Source organism: Hordeum vulgare, chromosome 7H, assembly GCF_904849725.1.
Source record: "Hordeum vulgare subsp. vulgare chromosome 7H, MorexV3_pseudomolecules_assembly, whole genome shotgun sequence".
Classification (NCBI taxonomy): Eukaryota; Viridiplantae; Streptophyta; class Magnoliopsida; order Poales; family Poaceae; genus Hordeum; species Hordeum vulgare.
The window spans coordinates 111,416,419-111,430,961 of record NC_058524.1 but is presented as its reverse complement, the minus strand read 5'-3'; the positions used below and the strand labels follow the sequence as shown (position 1 = coordinate 111,430,961).

The 14,543-nt window shown below is 45.2% G+C and overlaps 1 protein-coding gene across 1 annotated transcript; it reads left to right on the top strand.

The window, feature by feature from the left end:
* Positions 1 to 7,111: 7,111 nt before the first annotated feature.
* On the top strand, positions 7,112 to 8,650 carry LOC123407608 (ribonucleoside-diphosphate reductase small chain). Its single transcript, XM_045100773.1, has one exon. It carries the CDS (start codon positions 7,413 to 7,415, stop codon positions 8,430 to 8,432), a length of 1,020 nt encoding a protein of 339 aa, XP_044956708.1. The 5' UTR covers positions 7,112 to 7,412; the 3' UTR covers positions 8,433 to 8,650.
* Positions 8,651 to 14,543: the final 5,893 nt, after the last annotated feature.

Below are 14,543 nucleotides of genomic sequence, written 5' to 3'. Positions count from 1 at the left end.
GGAAAATAAGGAAAGGATGCCCCTTCGTTTTACACCGCCTCCCTCCATAGGACACAACATCGTTGATGATGTTTTCCTGCTTCGAAGTGACTTAGTACGGTTGTACCTTCAAAACATAAATAGTGATCTTGTGAGTGTATTTGTTCTTTGGGAGGATAACATGTAGACTACAAGAAGTTTTCCATGGCTGGACTGGCCCAGCAGTGAATCTCCACAATGCGGTTGGCATGGTACTTCATGAATGTATAGCATATCCTCCGTGCTTTTCCCAAGCTCTTAGTCTCTCTCCACTCCAAATTCCTGTCAGAAGTACTGTTATGATTGGTGCTACAATAGTGTACATACAAGATGGAAATATTTGGATGTTCAACTTATTGCCGTATGCCGCTGATTTCAGAAAAAGTGTTAGAGTACTAATTATCACTTTCATTAAGTTGTTGCGGGATAATGATGCGATGCAACTAGACAGGGTGCTGAATAATTAGAATTGCACTTTTGACCCTTCGATGGTTAAATGTAAGTATACATATTATAAGGTGTGATGATATACTCGTGTGAGGCGAATTGGCTATTGATTTCTTTTTCTTTATACTTTGAACACAAATGTAGTTATTTCACAGCTAAGTTTGATGGGCAGTCTCCTAGGGTCACAAGAGGTTACGAGAGCTCACATTCAGGTTTGTTTTGCTTCTCCATGGCTGCCACTCCGGCAGTTCTTCATTGGTTTGATACAAGTTGTGGTTTAGATTATGAACAAACACTTCTTAGGTGCTTAAGGCCTATATAAACATGTTCGTGGTTATAGCAATATAATACTGTAATGGGTAAGTCAATGCGATGCTTGTGCTTTTCTTTCTATATATATTATATGCAGGCTGAGTTCGCTATAATGAGAATATTTTTTGGTCCCACTATGAAAAATCATATGAACATGAGGCCTTCACTTCGCCAAGGTACCACTTTTCCTTTCTATCTTTGCTATTGACAATGGATGAAGAATGGATGTTGTTGTGAGAAAATTAATGCAACCAGTTTTAAACTTTTGATTGTGAGATTCTATATCGAGAAATGGCTATACATAAGCTCTCATCAAACTTTTTGACGACACCTTGATGAAATTATATATTGAGATCCTAACGATCACTTTGTTTCTGTATTCACTACAATCTTATCTTGCTGTCCCTCTCCCTGCTCTCATTCACTTCTCTGTGTTATTATTGATATGCTGATGTCAATAATTTCTATACCAATGGACATGGGAATACGCAAGGAGCCAAGAAGTGGAATTAGAACAAATAAAGTCAAAAGAATTGATGCAAAGATGCAATGAGAAAATCAGTACATACAAATGCAGTTCCATATTTTGGTAGAAACAAAGTCAAAAGAAATGATGTACTATACTTGTAATACTCAAGGAAGTGTCTCGGACGAGAATAGTTTAGTCCGTAAACTATATTTGTAGAAGAGTCAAATATGACCTTAAATTTCCAAGCGTATAGTTTGCTTTTGACTTTGATAATTCAAGGTTACTTGATTTTGTTAATTCTACAATATTTTTAAATGCACTTTACACTGTTATTCATGAACATCCGACTATACCACATTAATATTGTTATTTACTTTGATGCTACACGACATGTTGTTTATTTTTTGTTAGCTGGTATGCAATCACTGGTTAGGTCTAAATAACATGATTATAATCAAAAGGGTGTTGATTCTACAATTTCATGGTACTTATTATACACGCGACAATCACCCCATTTTGATTATATTTATTATTCTAGGTGCTTTTCTGTAGTCCCATATCGGTAAAACGATATTATTCGATTCATAGTATATGTTTTGCACTATTTGAAATAAACTTGGCCATTATATATTGCTTCATAGCTAATTTTGTACTTTCAGAATACTCAGTGTTTACATGGGTTGTCTAATTTAAAAGGTTTTGTGCAACTGAATCGACGCACATGAAAGTTTTGCTTGTTTTTCTTACATATAAATCAATTTGTCATTCTTATTTCATGCATCACTCTGGTCCACCAGCTGGGAGTTGTCATAAAGTACAAGGTTACATAGACCAATCCCTCATATTATTAGTTGTGTTTTCATGTTTTTTCCCTATCCATGTTATTAGCCAGTGCTGCCTCTATGTCACGGCATTGTGCCACCATTGAAGTTACTGTAAAGCAGCCCATTGAAGTTAGTGTAAAACAACCAGTGTCATCTTTGCACGTTGCTTTCTATGTCATTCATTCAACTAAACATGCATCTTCTTTGCACGTGCAGTTTAGTCACCTGCAAGGTTTTTTTTAGAGAACTGAAACACCTAGATGAGCGGATATGTTTTTTGTTTCCTATGGTAGTAGGAGTAGTTGTTTATTAGAGGATTCATGTGTGTATTCTCATTTTGGATATGGCCAATGATGTCTTATCTGTTGTAACATTATAAAGTATTGAAGTATATAACTGGGACACTAGGTGATGTATTCGTTGATGTCTATACCATTTTAGTGAAGAGTTGTTAGTTCAACCTTGATGTTGAATGACTTAAAATTTATGGCTATATGTTGGTTGATTATTTACATTTCAGAGTTTGTCCTTGATTATTTCGGCAATAGTGTTTCATGCCTTCGATGTACGAAATTTCCTATCATCTTATCGAAAAAATGGACGGGCGCGGCAACGGGCGCCTATCATGATCTAGTTGACATGGAAACTGAATGGAAATCATATTCCTACGTAAAATTCCTACTTGAACTCTACATATTAGTTGATTTTTAGATTGCAACCACCGTGTGATCTTAGGTAACCATCTGTTGTCGAATGTTGTATAGGTAAAAATTTCATGAAAGCTTTATGTATGAATAGCACCACTTGAAAACCCGACTCAATTACCATAACAGGAGATTGATGTGAAAAATCAATGCAATGAGATGATTGCACGTCTCTTGCGAGAAGAGGAAATCGAATGGTACTAACGTTCCAAAGCCCAATTCATTTTGGAGGAAGATATGCACCGTATTTCCACATGGGTGGCACAAGAAGAAGTTTAGTTTTTTTAGATGAAAGGGAGGCTCCGCGGCTCCCATTTTATAGAAAATAGAAGCCAAAACCCAAGTACCACAACCGCATGAGACGACGGCCCAACGCACGCCAAACTTAAATCGAAATAGTTTTCTACTTATTACATCTTTCTCCTTAGAGAGAGTGCTCGAAACTAGAAAGAAGATTCTGGAAACTTTTTCCAGCCACCGGATGAGGCCTTTTCTGTAGCCAGCTCTGCTTCTTCAATCTTCCTACCTTTTTCTCCTCTCCATCTTCAAGCGCAAGCTGGGGATTGCTGACTCCCAAAATCCAGAGTGGAGGTGGGGCTGGGTATCGGCTCGGGCCTCAGAGTCGCGATCAACACATACATCTTGACAGGAGCAGGTTCCTCTGTTATCTCCAAGCAAGAGCGAGGGGGCTTCTGATCATTTGTATCATCTGGCTTTCGAACTCCTCCAAACAAGGCTTCATGTTCTCCTTGAAGATCACCTTCCATTTCCTGACGAGCTTTAAGATGAGCCACTAAATCTGTTTAATAGGAATCCAAAGCACTCTATTAAAGCTCATTATATTTTTAAACCTTCATATGCCCCATAAGATTGGAGAGCACACAATGTTAACATGGTCAAGTTGCTTGCTAGCAACCCATAAGGAAGCAATAGATTCTATATTGGATCCAAGGGATCTACCAAGCAGTTGGCTCATCGTGGACTAGATTTCTTTGGCAATAGCACAATCAAAAAAGTGGTGGTTTGCAGTTTTTCTACAAGTGCAGAACACACAGTCTTCAGGTTTCCGAAGATTTCTTTTAAGCAGGTTATCTCTAGTTGAAAGTGCGTTATATCGACTAGAGGGGGGATAGCCGATTTTTATGGATTCCTTGCTGAGAAAATTCCTTGTGAGCAAAGTCCCGAGTCACGAACTGCGTGCAGCGGAATAAGTACTCAAGGAGATGTGCAAATACAACGACACCATAGTCGTGAGAGTGAAACGAAACGTTCGGATTGCACAAGTAGCGTGTTCAGGGCATGTAGGTGAAGAATAAGTTAAGTGAAGAGTTTGGGGTGAGGAAATTGAGAAAGTCTTTAGTCAAATTCTTCAAACAGTAAAGATCAAATCGTCAATATACAATTGAGGAAATGAAAGGGTTGAGGAATTAGAACCAGGCGCTCGATGAAGACAATGGTTTGATGACCCAGTTCCAACTGTTGTGAAAGTCGTACATCTGGTTTGGAACAATCTCCCAAGTGATGCTCAATCATTGTGGGGTTTTTGGGTTTTGTTTTGGGTGTTTGGGTGTTTGGGGTTTTCCTAACCGATGATTTTCTCTCGAAGTCTTCGAGGAATGTGTTGTTCTCAAATGACAAGTGTGAGTTTCTCTCCCGAAGCAGCCAAACAACTAGTGGTTATTGGGAGGTGGTGCAGCTATTTATAGCCAAGGAGCAACCCTGACATGAATTGACATAAATACCCTAACGATAGGACCGTTAGGTGGATAATGTTGGGGACAGCTGGCGTGCAACACAACCATGGTCTGAATGTTTCAACTATGAAAGTCCTCATGTCACTCATATTCCTCACAGGTAGGTAATTCGCACTGGCAAAAACCTAACTCTTGAGTTACAGCAAATTCCTCAAAGAGTGGGAGATCTTCGTCTCTGTCACTTAAGAATGAGACTGAAATGTTGAAGATTTCCAAAGGCTTCACTCGAAGGATTTGTATGTGTAGGCATTGATATGAGCATCACTTGAAAACCTTTCCTTATTTTTACCTCGCCCCCCTTTAACGGTACAGTGGTCCTATGACACACAATACAGAAAATGAACTCACATTTTATACAAGGTTTTGGAGTGTGTTAACCGGATGGCCGGTGATTATATTAGATTGATTGATCGAAGATTCTCTAAAACTCACCCATTACTTAAATAACAAAGTTTCAGCCTCGTCTCCAACATGTTATTGGAGCCAAATATAGAACTCACATAAAAATGGTTGTGCCCAAGGAGTTGGTGCCCCATCACAAGATTAGGTAAGGTTACACAAGTGAAAAATTTACGATGGTGTATGATTTTGATACGAGGTCCATGTTTGTTGTCCCGATATGTCCCGGATCTGCTCACGATACACATGTATGGAGTGATGCTATAGTTCGTTATGATCATTTCCCCCACCCCCACAGTCAACAAGATGATATGTGTAAATTTCAAATGACTTCTAATGCCCTCCTATAGCTAGATATTACCTTGTGGAGTCCAGACACCCAACATCGCCATACAAAGGGCAACAATACCATCTATCAGATTTCCAACAACACCCGTTGGTTGGGAGACAGGAGGCCTTCAACCATTGTCATTCTTTTTTGCGAAACTTTATTGAAAGAGCATCTGATGGCGAAATCTCGGAGGCATACCTCGGTATAAACCGGAGCCCCAAAGGATGATTGTCACTGTATGCATGTTCTTCACAATTGGATTCGTGATAGCATGTTACATGATTAGCAATTTGACAAATTTGACAATGATGCATATGTGCAACCTCCATTGCTGTTTATCGATGGCAACACTCTACCACCACAAGCTGATGGTCTCATGATCGCAACACGCGAGGCTATTGCTGTCAGTCTCGTACCTTGAGATTATTCGATATATCTGTAGTTCATCCCTTATTGTAACGAACAAAATTTTAAAGACATTTTAATTGTAATGTTTAGCACATTCTGATTTTCATAAATCACTTTCATGCTCGCATGCTCGTATTCAAGTAGATAATGTTCTAAGCTACACATTTTTAGCACACAAACTCAATCTATAATCTCAAACCGCAGCCTCAGAAAATAACTATACGACAGATTATGTGGAAAGCAGATTATGGTAGAATTCCCAAGAATCTTGATTATGTAGAATCCGTCGCAAAAAGAATGAGACCCAAATCTGCTTGAGATAAGTCCACCACCCCATAAGGTACTGTGAGTAGGTCCTTGTGATACACAACTATTTTTTGGATTGGGCTCAACACGGAGGCCTCCTACTCGGGGCTTTGAGTGCCGGGTGTTCGAACCAGCGTACACGTGCGCCTCCCATGTGTGCCGACCAAACTGCCCGAGAAGTTCGCTCACTTTATCGCTACCAGCCTTTCGTTCGCTCGGATGACAGGTCAACTTGTTGACTGGCCAGACTTTGAGGAAAAATAATCGAAAAAATCACATTTCTTGGGATTTTTAAATCATGAATTGTTTTTGTTTTTTTTTTACATTTTTTGAATACGTGGATCTACAAAAAGTTCATAAATATGTTTTTTAAGTTCATAGACATTGGAAACAAACTCACCTATCTAGGAAAAGTTAATAAGTTATGGGAAAAAAGTTCCCAAATTTTTAGAAAACTTAACAGATTTGAAAAGAGTTCACAATTCTTAATTTGTTTTTACATATTTGAGGGAGAAAGTTGTCTAATTTGAGACAAAAATATGAATTTAAAAACAATACTTTGAAAAAGTTCATGAATTTAAGAAAAAATATCATGAATTTGGCAATAGTTAAAGAATTTGAAAAACAAAAAAAATCATGAAATTTAAAATGGAACAAGTAAAAAAGCACAAAAACCCAGGCCAAAACCGGCCTGAAAGCAGACAGAAGCAAAACATAGCAGGCCAGGCCAAGAAAAAGCGAGAAGAGAAAGACTACTACTACTATAGTAGTAGTACGTAGTGCTAATAAATGAGCCGTCCGTTTTCGATTGAGAGGGTGTGCGCCACGTACCGAATACACTCTGTTTGGAGCTGAAGGTGCCAAGTAGAATTCGGACCGAGCACGCCCGAAAACAACAAAATAAGCCGAATTTCACACAGTCACCAGGCCACATCATTTTTTTGTGTGGAGGCAAGCCGGGCCACACCATACATATAACTGAATAAGCGAGTCAATCATAGCCCAAAGCAAGCACAAAGCCCAGTCACGAGATACTTCCATTACCCCCGTTTTTTACCAAAACGCCCTCGCTCGCTCACGCGAAACCTAACTCCCCAAAATTAACACCACGTGAGTAATCACACCCTCTGTCGCCGGTTCCCTCCATCTCTCCCTCCTTTCTCCCCCCCGAAAACTTCAAATCACCCGGCAAAATCCAAACTTTTTCCCCAATCTTCCGCCGCACGGCGTCCCCGCCCGCGCCCCGCTCCTCCTTCCCTCCCAAGGAGCCGCCAAATCCATCCCAATTCGAAATCTTCCCTCCCGATCCCCATCCTATAAACCTCCTCCGCCCCCCGCTCCATTCCCCCACACCAGAACCACCGCCAGTCCCATCTCCCAATTCCCCACGCGCAAATCCTTCCCCGCATCGAGGCCAGCGCCGCCGCCGGAGCTTCGAAGATGCCTGCCGCCCTTTCGATGGTGCCCGCCTGCGACGCGGAGGAGCCGCTCCTGGCGGAGTCGTCGGACCGCTTCTCCATGTTCCCCATCCGGTTCCCGCAGATCTGGGAGTTCTACAAGAAGGCGGTGGCCTCCTTCTGGACCGCCGAGGAGGTGGACCTCTCCTCCGACGCGCGCCACTGGGACACGACTCTCTCCAACGACGAGCGCCACTTCATCTCCCATGTGCTCGCCTTCTTCGCCGCCTCCGACGGCATCGTGCTCGAGAACCTCGCCTCCAGGTTCATGTCTGACGTGCAGGTCGCCGAGGCCAGGGCTTTCTACGGCTTCCAGATCGCCATAGAGAACATCCACTCCGAGATGTACTCGCTGCTCATAGAGACCTACATCCGCGACGACGTCGAGAAGGACCGCCTCTTCCGCGCCATCGACACCATCCCCGCCGTTCGCCGCAAGGCCGACTGGGCCCTCCGCTGGATCGACGGCGGGGAGCGCTTCGCCGAGCGCATCGTCGCCTTCGCCTGCGTCGAGGGCATCTTCTTCTCGGGCTCCTTCTGCGCCATCTTCTGGCTGAAGAAGCGGGGGCTCATGCCGGGCCTCACCTTCTCCAACGAGCTCATCTCCCGCGACGAGGGCCTGCACTGCGACTTCGCCTGCCTCCTCTACGACATCCTGCGCGGCAAGCTGGACGAGTCCCGCGTCTTCGAGATCGTCTCCGAGGCCGTGGACATTGAGAGGGAGTTCGTCTGCGACGCGCTCCCCTGCGCGCTCGTCGGCATGAACGGCGACCTCATGAGCCAGTACATCGAGTTCGTGGCAGACCGCCTGCTCATGGCGCTGGGCTGCAACAAGCTGTACAACGCCACCAACCCGTTCGACTGGATGGAGCTCATCTCGCTGCAGGGCAAGACCAACTTCTTCGAGAAGCGCGTCGGCGAGTACCAGAAGGCGTCCGTCATGTCCAACCTCAACGGCGGCGCCGCGACCCAGCACGTCTTCAGCATCGACGAGGACTTCTGATCAGTCACTCTGATGATATGCAGTCTCCATTACCAATGGCTCGCTGGCCGCGTCTGGTTGCTCCGTAGTCATAGTAATAGTAGCAGTGATACATGTGACGGGTGCTCCACAATGTTTTTATTTTCTGTTATTTCGCTGGTTCTTGTTGGTGATGTACTGATGTATTGTAATGAATCAAAGCTATTACTTCTGAATAAATAAACATCATCTGCTGCTCATGTTCGTGGAAATGACTCTGCAAAAGAATGCCAACCTGCGGGCGCGCAGATGGTGTTCGATGCAATGCGCGTGCCGGTCCGTGGGCGCGCAGGCGGTGTCCGACGAAATGCGCCTGCCGGTCCATGGCGGCGTCCGACGAAATGCGCCTGCCGGTCCATGGGCGCGCATAGCGTTCGACGAAATGCGCGTGACACCCCGTGCGCGCGCAAGGCGTTCGACGGAATGCCTCGGTGGATAGGGTTCTCAAGGATTAGGTAGGGTTTTAGTTAGGGGCTCAGCGGGGACCAAAATTGTCTGTGACCCGATTGCGGCGCGCCAGACGTGAGTGCTGTCTCGGCCCCACTATTGTGCACGAAATCTTGGATTTTTTGCGCGAAATCTTGTCTGCTTCGTCGCAGAATTGGAGTACGATACCGGAGTCGCTTGGATTTACTTGGTTGTTACGTAGCGGAGGAATATACCGTATGGAAAACGAGATCTTGGGCGGTAACTTTGGGCCCAAAAGCAAGACCCTCTGAACGGTGATATGGGCTGCGCAGTACTACTGCACCAGTACAGTACATCAAAATGTCATGTCTAATGCAGGTTTGCGCGACAACTGACACGCACTTTGTTGTGAGCGAGAGCGAGCCACAAACGTGACCTCATGTTTCAGCGGCGGCCGTGCGCCCACGTCGGCGGTGAACCGTACTGCCGCGACTGATCTGGAAGACTGGAACTTCCGTGGCTGTACGAAGCTTCGGTTATGGCTGTACGAAGATTCAGTGTCTTTGTAGCAGTAGTACTGCTGCTCTGGAGAATCAGCCGCGCACACCAGACCAAAACCAAACCAAACGCGGAGGGAGACGGCGGGAACCGGTGGCGCCGAAATGGTTTCGCTCGATCGAAGCGCGCTGCGCGGGTCGCGTTCCCGGCGAAAACGGGGAAAGCAGAGCATCTGTTCGGCGTAGTGCTCGACCACTTTTTTGGACTTATAATTATTATTACTGTATTGTTTTCTGGAATAGGTACTTTTTTTCTTGAGCGGAGGGCTAGCCATTTTTTATGGATTGAGCAATGGACCAACGGTGAGCGATCGACTAACATTCTAACAAGTAGAGTTAAATTTAAAAAGTATTGCCTCCGTTTTTAAATATAAGTCTTTTTATAATTTTTACTAGAGACTACATACAAAATAAAATAAATAAATTTATATTTTAAAGTATGATTGTATACATCCGTATGTACTTTATAATAAAACTTTTTAAATAACTTATACTCCCTCCGTTCCTAAATATAAGTCTTTTAAGGGATTTCACTATGTGTCTACATACGGAGCAAAATGATTGAATGTACACTTTAAAGAATGTCTATATACATCCGTATATAGTCCATTAGTGAAATCTCTACAAAGACTTATATTTAGGAACGGAGGGAGTATTTTCGAACGAAGGGAGTAATTCTTAGTTAATGCTCCCTTCGTTCGTAAATATATTTGTGATAAAATTGATATACCTAGATACTCCCTCCGACCTAAAATTCTTGTCTTAAATTTATCTACAAATGAATGTACTCCCTCGTTCCTTTTTTGTTTGCGTTTTAGCTCCAGCCCGGATACGAATGAGAGGAGCACTGAGCAAAATTTAGACTATTTTGCCCCTGAATTGCTACCTAGGAGACATTAGGCAGTTAATCCGTGCATGCAAATGATTGGCCTGCACTCCTATATACTCGCGCCCACTCTCTTCATCTCTGTGCATGCGCGTCTCTCTTCCCTCCATCTCTATGCATGCGCTTCTCTCTTCCGGTCTGCATGCATGCGTATCATTATAGTGCCTCTTCCTCCGTGCAAGCCATTATCTCATCCATTGCATGGCCTATGAGCAGGAAGAACACCGGCGGCGCTTAAAACTGGTGGAGTTGGAGCCAAAGCAATTCGTTTACCGCAAAAACAATTTAAGCAGATGAAACCTTTTCACCAGTTGGAGGATCAATATGACGCCAGTGGGAGCACTCCGCCGTGCACGCCGTCGTCCACGAGTGCGTCGCCGTCCGCGAGCGGGAGCAGGACACCTTGCACGAGTGTGTCGCCGTCCGCCAGCGGAAGCACGCCACCGTCCGCATGCGCGCCGCCTTCTGGGAACACACCATTGTCCGCGAGCGCAACGCCTGTCGGGAACACACCGCCGTCCACGACCGCACGACCCTCTGTGAGCGGGAGCACGCCACCGTATGCGAGCTCACCGTCGTCCACCTTGAGCAAGATGTCCTCTGCAAGCAAGTTGTCGTTCATGGGCTGACTGTCCTCCAGAGGTTGACTGTCCTCTCACAGCCATGATGGGTGGATTTCATCCATGGAGAGGGGATGTGGAGTAAGAAGTGAAAGTGGAGAGAAGAAGAGACGAGGGGATGTGGAGTAGTCTGCTGGGGTGGATGGGAAGAAGAAGAAGAGGTAAGCGGCTGCCTCCGGAAGATGCGAAGGACGTTGGAGAAAGAGCGATGTGAGTAAATGCACGCATGCATGCGATCACCTGGAAAGCAGAGGCATAACTGGAAACATAAGCCAAAAAAGGCCAACACACAGAGCATTGCGGGAAAAACCAATTTTTTCAGAGCGCAGACAAAAAAGGACCGGAGGAAGTATCTAAATACTAAAACGTGACTAAATACATTCACATCTAGACAGATCTAAAATAAGAATTTTGAAACGAAAGGAGTATATTTTAATTTTAGATTTTTTTATTTGTATGATAAATAATTTCAGAGGAAGAAAGTACATTCGAAAATGCCGCTTGGGAGGGTCCAAGGTGCTGTGTATCATGCACGTCAGTCTTTGTAGCCAACAAGCGCAGCACCATGTTACTGCCGCGTAAGGGCATCTCTAGTCGTTCATGCCCCCCCAGGACGGAAACGCGCCCTTTTTGCAACCGTCGCGGCGCGAAACGGTGCAAAACAGGAACCTGGGGGCGCGTTTTCCAGCCGTGAAACCCAGGCCGCCCCCCAGCCGGCGCTTCGGCCATATTTCAGCAAAATACAAAAACCGCCTCTTTTTGGCATACAAAATCACACATACAAATAGTTTCACACACAAATAAATAGTTCAATAATATAAATAAATAAATAGTTAATAATATAAATAAATAAATAGTTCAATAATGTAAACAAATAAAACAAATCATACTACGCATTGGCATTGTCGTTATCTGCATTGCCATTGCCCTTGCGTGCCCACAAGTGCTGCACCAGATCATCGTGTAGAGCTTGATGTGTTCCAGCGGCCCGACGTCCTGGGCGAGAAAGCCGGCCAGGGCGCGCAAGACCAGCAGGTGTTCTTCCTCGTTGATGCCGGCCTGATCTTCCTCGTCGAAGAGCTCGACGAGCATCTCCTCTGTGTCGGAGTTCATGGCTCGGGCAGAGCGCCGAACACCATGCGGGCGGGGTGGGACGTGTTTCGCCCGAGAATCTCCCCGGAGGCTACGGCGCCGGCGGTGTGGTGGGGCTAGACGGCGGGGGTTCCTAGTGGCTGGGGCTAGCTTCTGGTGTGCGGCGGCGCAAGGAGGGGCGGTGGCCGATGGCGAGACGGGCAAGAGAAAAATGCGAGCACAATGGGGGGAAAGTTGGTGAAAAACCGTTGCCTCGCCGGCAGCGCTGGCCCACGCGCGCTTTTCCTTCGGTCGCCCCCAGGCCGAACCTAGTGGGCTGGGTTTTGCCTGGGTGCGTCGACGCCAATTTTCGCCGAAACGACACTATTTGGGCTCGGGGGGGGGGGGACTGGGAGAAAAACGACGCTTTCGGTGAAAAACGGCGCTTTTTAGCGTCCTGGGGGGCGTTGGGGGGGGGGGGGGCTGGAGATGCCCTAAGTCCCCCTCCAGCTGTTTACAGGCCACCGTATTTCTTCTTTATCAACAGTTCTATCCCATGTGACCCACGACGTCCTACCACCTCGGGTAAAAGATTCAGCCCGATATCATTGACCACACTTCAAGTCTACATAGAGGTAGTGTTATTTAATATTGAGATTAGAACAACTCCAAGGGGCAATCGAAAGAAACATCGATTTTTGTCTGTTTTTCGTTCGTTTGGGTCGGCCTGGCGGATACCAACATCCATTTCGGCGTTTGGGTCGGCATATGCGTCCAATGTTGACCTGATCCATTTTTGCGAGCGCGTGAAAAAATAATAATCAAGTATTAAAGTCGGTCACGAAGGCCGGTGAAAGTCCACACATCACCATTACATTATAAATGAAAAAGGAAAAAAACCCTAGGCGTCCTCGTCGGCGACGGTGAGGCCAGGCTGCGCCGGAGCGAGGGCGGGATGTGGCGGCGCGGGCAGTGCTGGTGTCGGCGATGGCACAACACGGGCGCGCTCGTTTGCCAGGCGCAGCGCCCTCTTAGCCTGGAGGTAGACGACCTCCTCTGGGAGCAGCGCGCGGGGATAGACGACGAGGGTGTTCTGGGCGAAGCCGGGATAGACACTCGTTTGCGTGTCGCATCGCCCTCTTAGCCTGGAGGTAGGCGACCTCCTCGAGGAGCATCGCGCGGGCATAGACGACGAGGTTGTCGCCGTTGTCCATGGCTCTTGGCTAGGGTCGCCGACGAGGAAACAAAGGGGTGGCGAGATGGTGATGGAGGGGGGTGGTGGTTCTGGAAGCAGATGGCCGAACCCCACCGCACGCTCGGATTAAAAAAGGTCGACCACGGTCGCTGATGAGTGGGTCCGAGGAGGGCATCCGTCATAAATTATGTTGACAATGATGGTTGGGGCGGACATCGAGGGGGCGCGCTTCCGCTTCGCGTCCGCGCTGACGCATTTCTGTCCTAAATTTAGGTCGAAATGGATCGACGCGGATGCGGAGCAGACACATTTTAGAAATGGATCGACGCGTTAGGCCATCATTTTTGTCCGCGTTGTTCCAAACAAACGTCAATGGACAAAATGGATCGACACGTTAGAGTTTCTCGCACTCTAGCTAAGACAACTTTTAGCAGTTCAATAAATCAGTGACACGGATGGAAATTTCTTCATGCACACCGTTATGCCACGGGTGCACCTTTGCAAAATTTTATGAGAGAATTCCTTATTTGGCGTGTCTTAAAATTTGGTTATGTTTTTGGTCCCAATTCTTTTGTTTTTTTTCCTTTTTTGACTCTCAAACTTCATTTTATTTCCTCCGTGACATTTCCATCAGTTTTGGCAACTAACAACGTTAAATAAGACATGAAAAGACCATTTTACCCTTAGTGTATTTTGTGTCCAAAATTCTGAATTGAAAGTTTATAAAGAAAGCAATGGCCATATGAAGTACAATACATTACCAAATGAAACAAAATCTGCTATCTAGCATATCCGCATAAGAATTTTATTTGAAAAATTGGATAAATCCTCCCTTGTATTTTGATACCATATCCCCTCTAGAGTTAGCATATCCACAAAGTATCACACATTTGTCAGGTTCACATTATGCAAACAAAATCACACATACCTTTTCCAAATTCACATATATGCAAACAGTCCACATATTTGGTCTCTACACACATTCAGGTTCACATAAAGGTGACATACAATTCTTGGTCAGATGATACTTTTGGGTATATTTTAAGAAAAGGATCATAGTAGTGAACATGTGCAACCTCCAAATAACGAGGCGGGTACTGCTCTTCGATTGATTCAATCAAGTCCTTCTAATTTGTTAAGTCGGAATCAATAACCTTATGAGAACAAAAGCATTTGATATCCTTCCTAGCTTTTTTTGGGTTGCCAAGCAATTTGTTTTTCAACAAATAAGTTCAATTTGGATCCATCCTGTAAAATTAAAACACCAATTGTGTATGAAGCGTACTTGCTTAATGTTATAAATAAAAAAGTGTCATGTGTAAACATACTACCCAATATTTGTGAACATATTTGTTT

Excerpts from the sequence above, each read along its gene's own strand:
- LOC123407608 (XM_045100773.1), top strand. The coding sequence starts at position 7,413 with ATGCCTGCCGCCCTTTCGATGGTGCCCGCCTGCGACGCGGAGGAGCCG.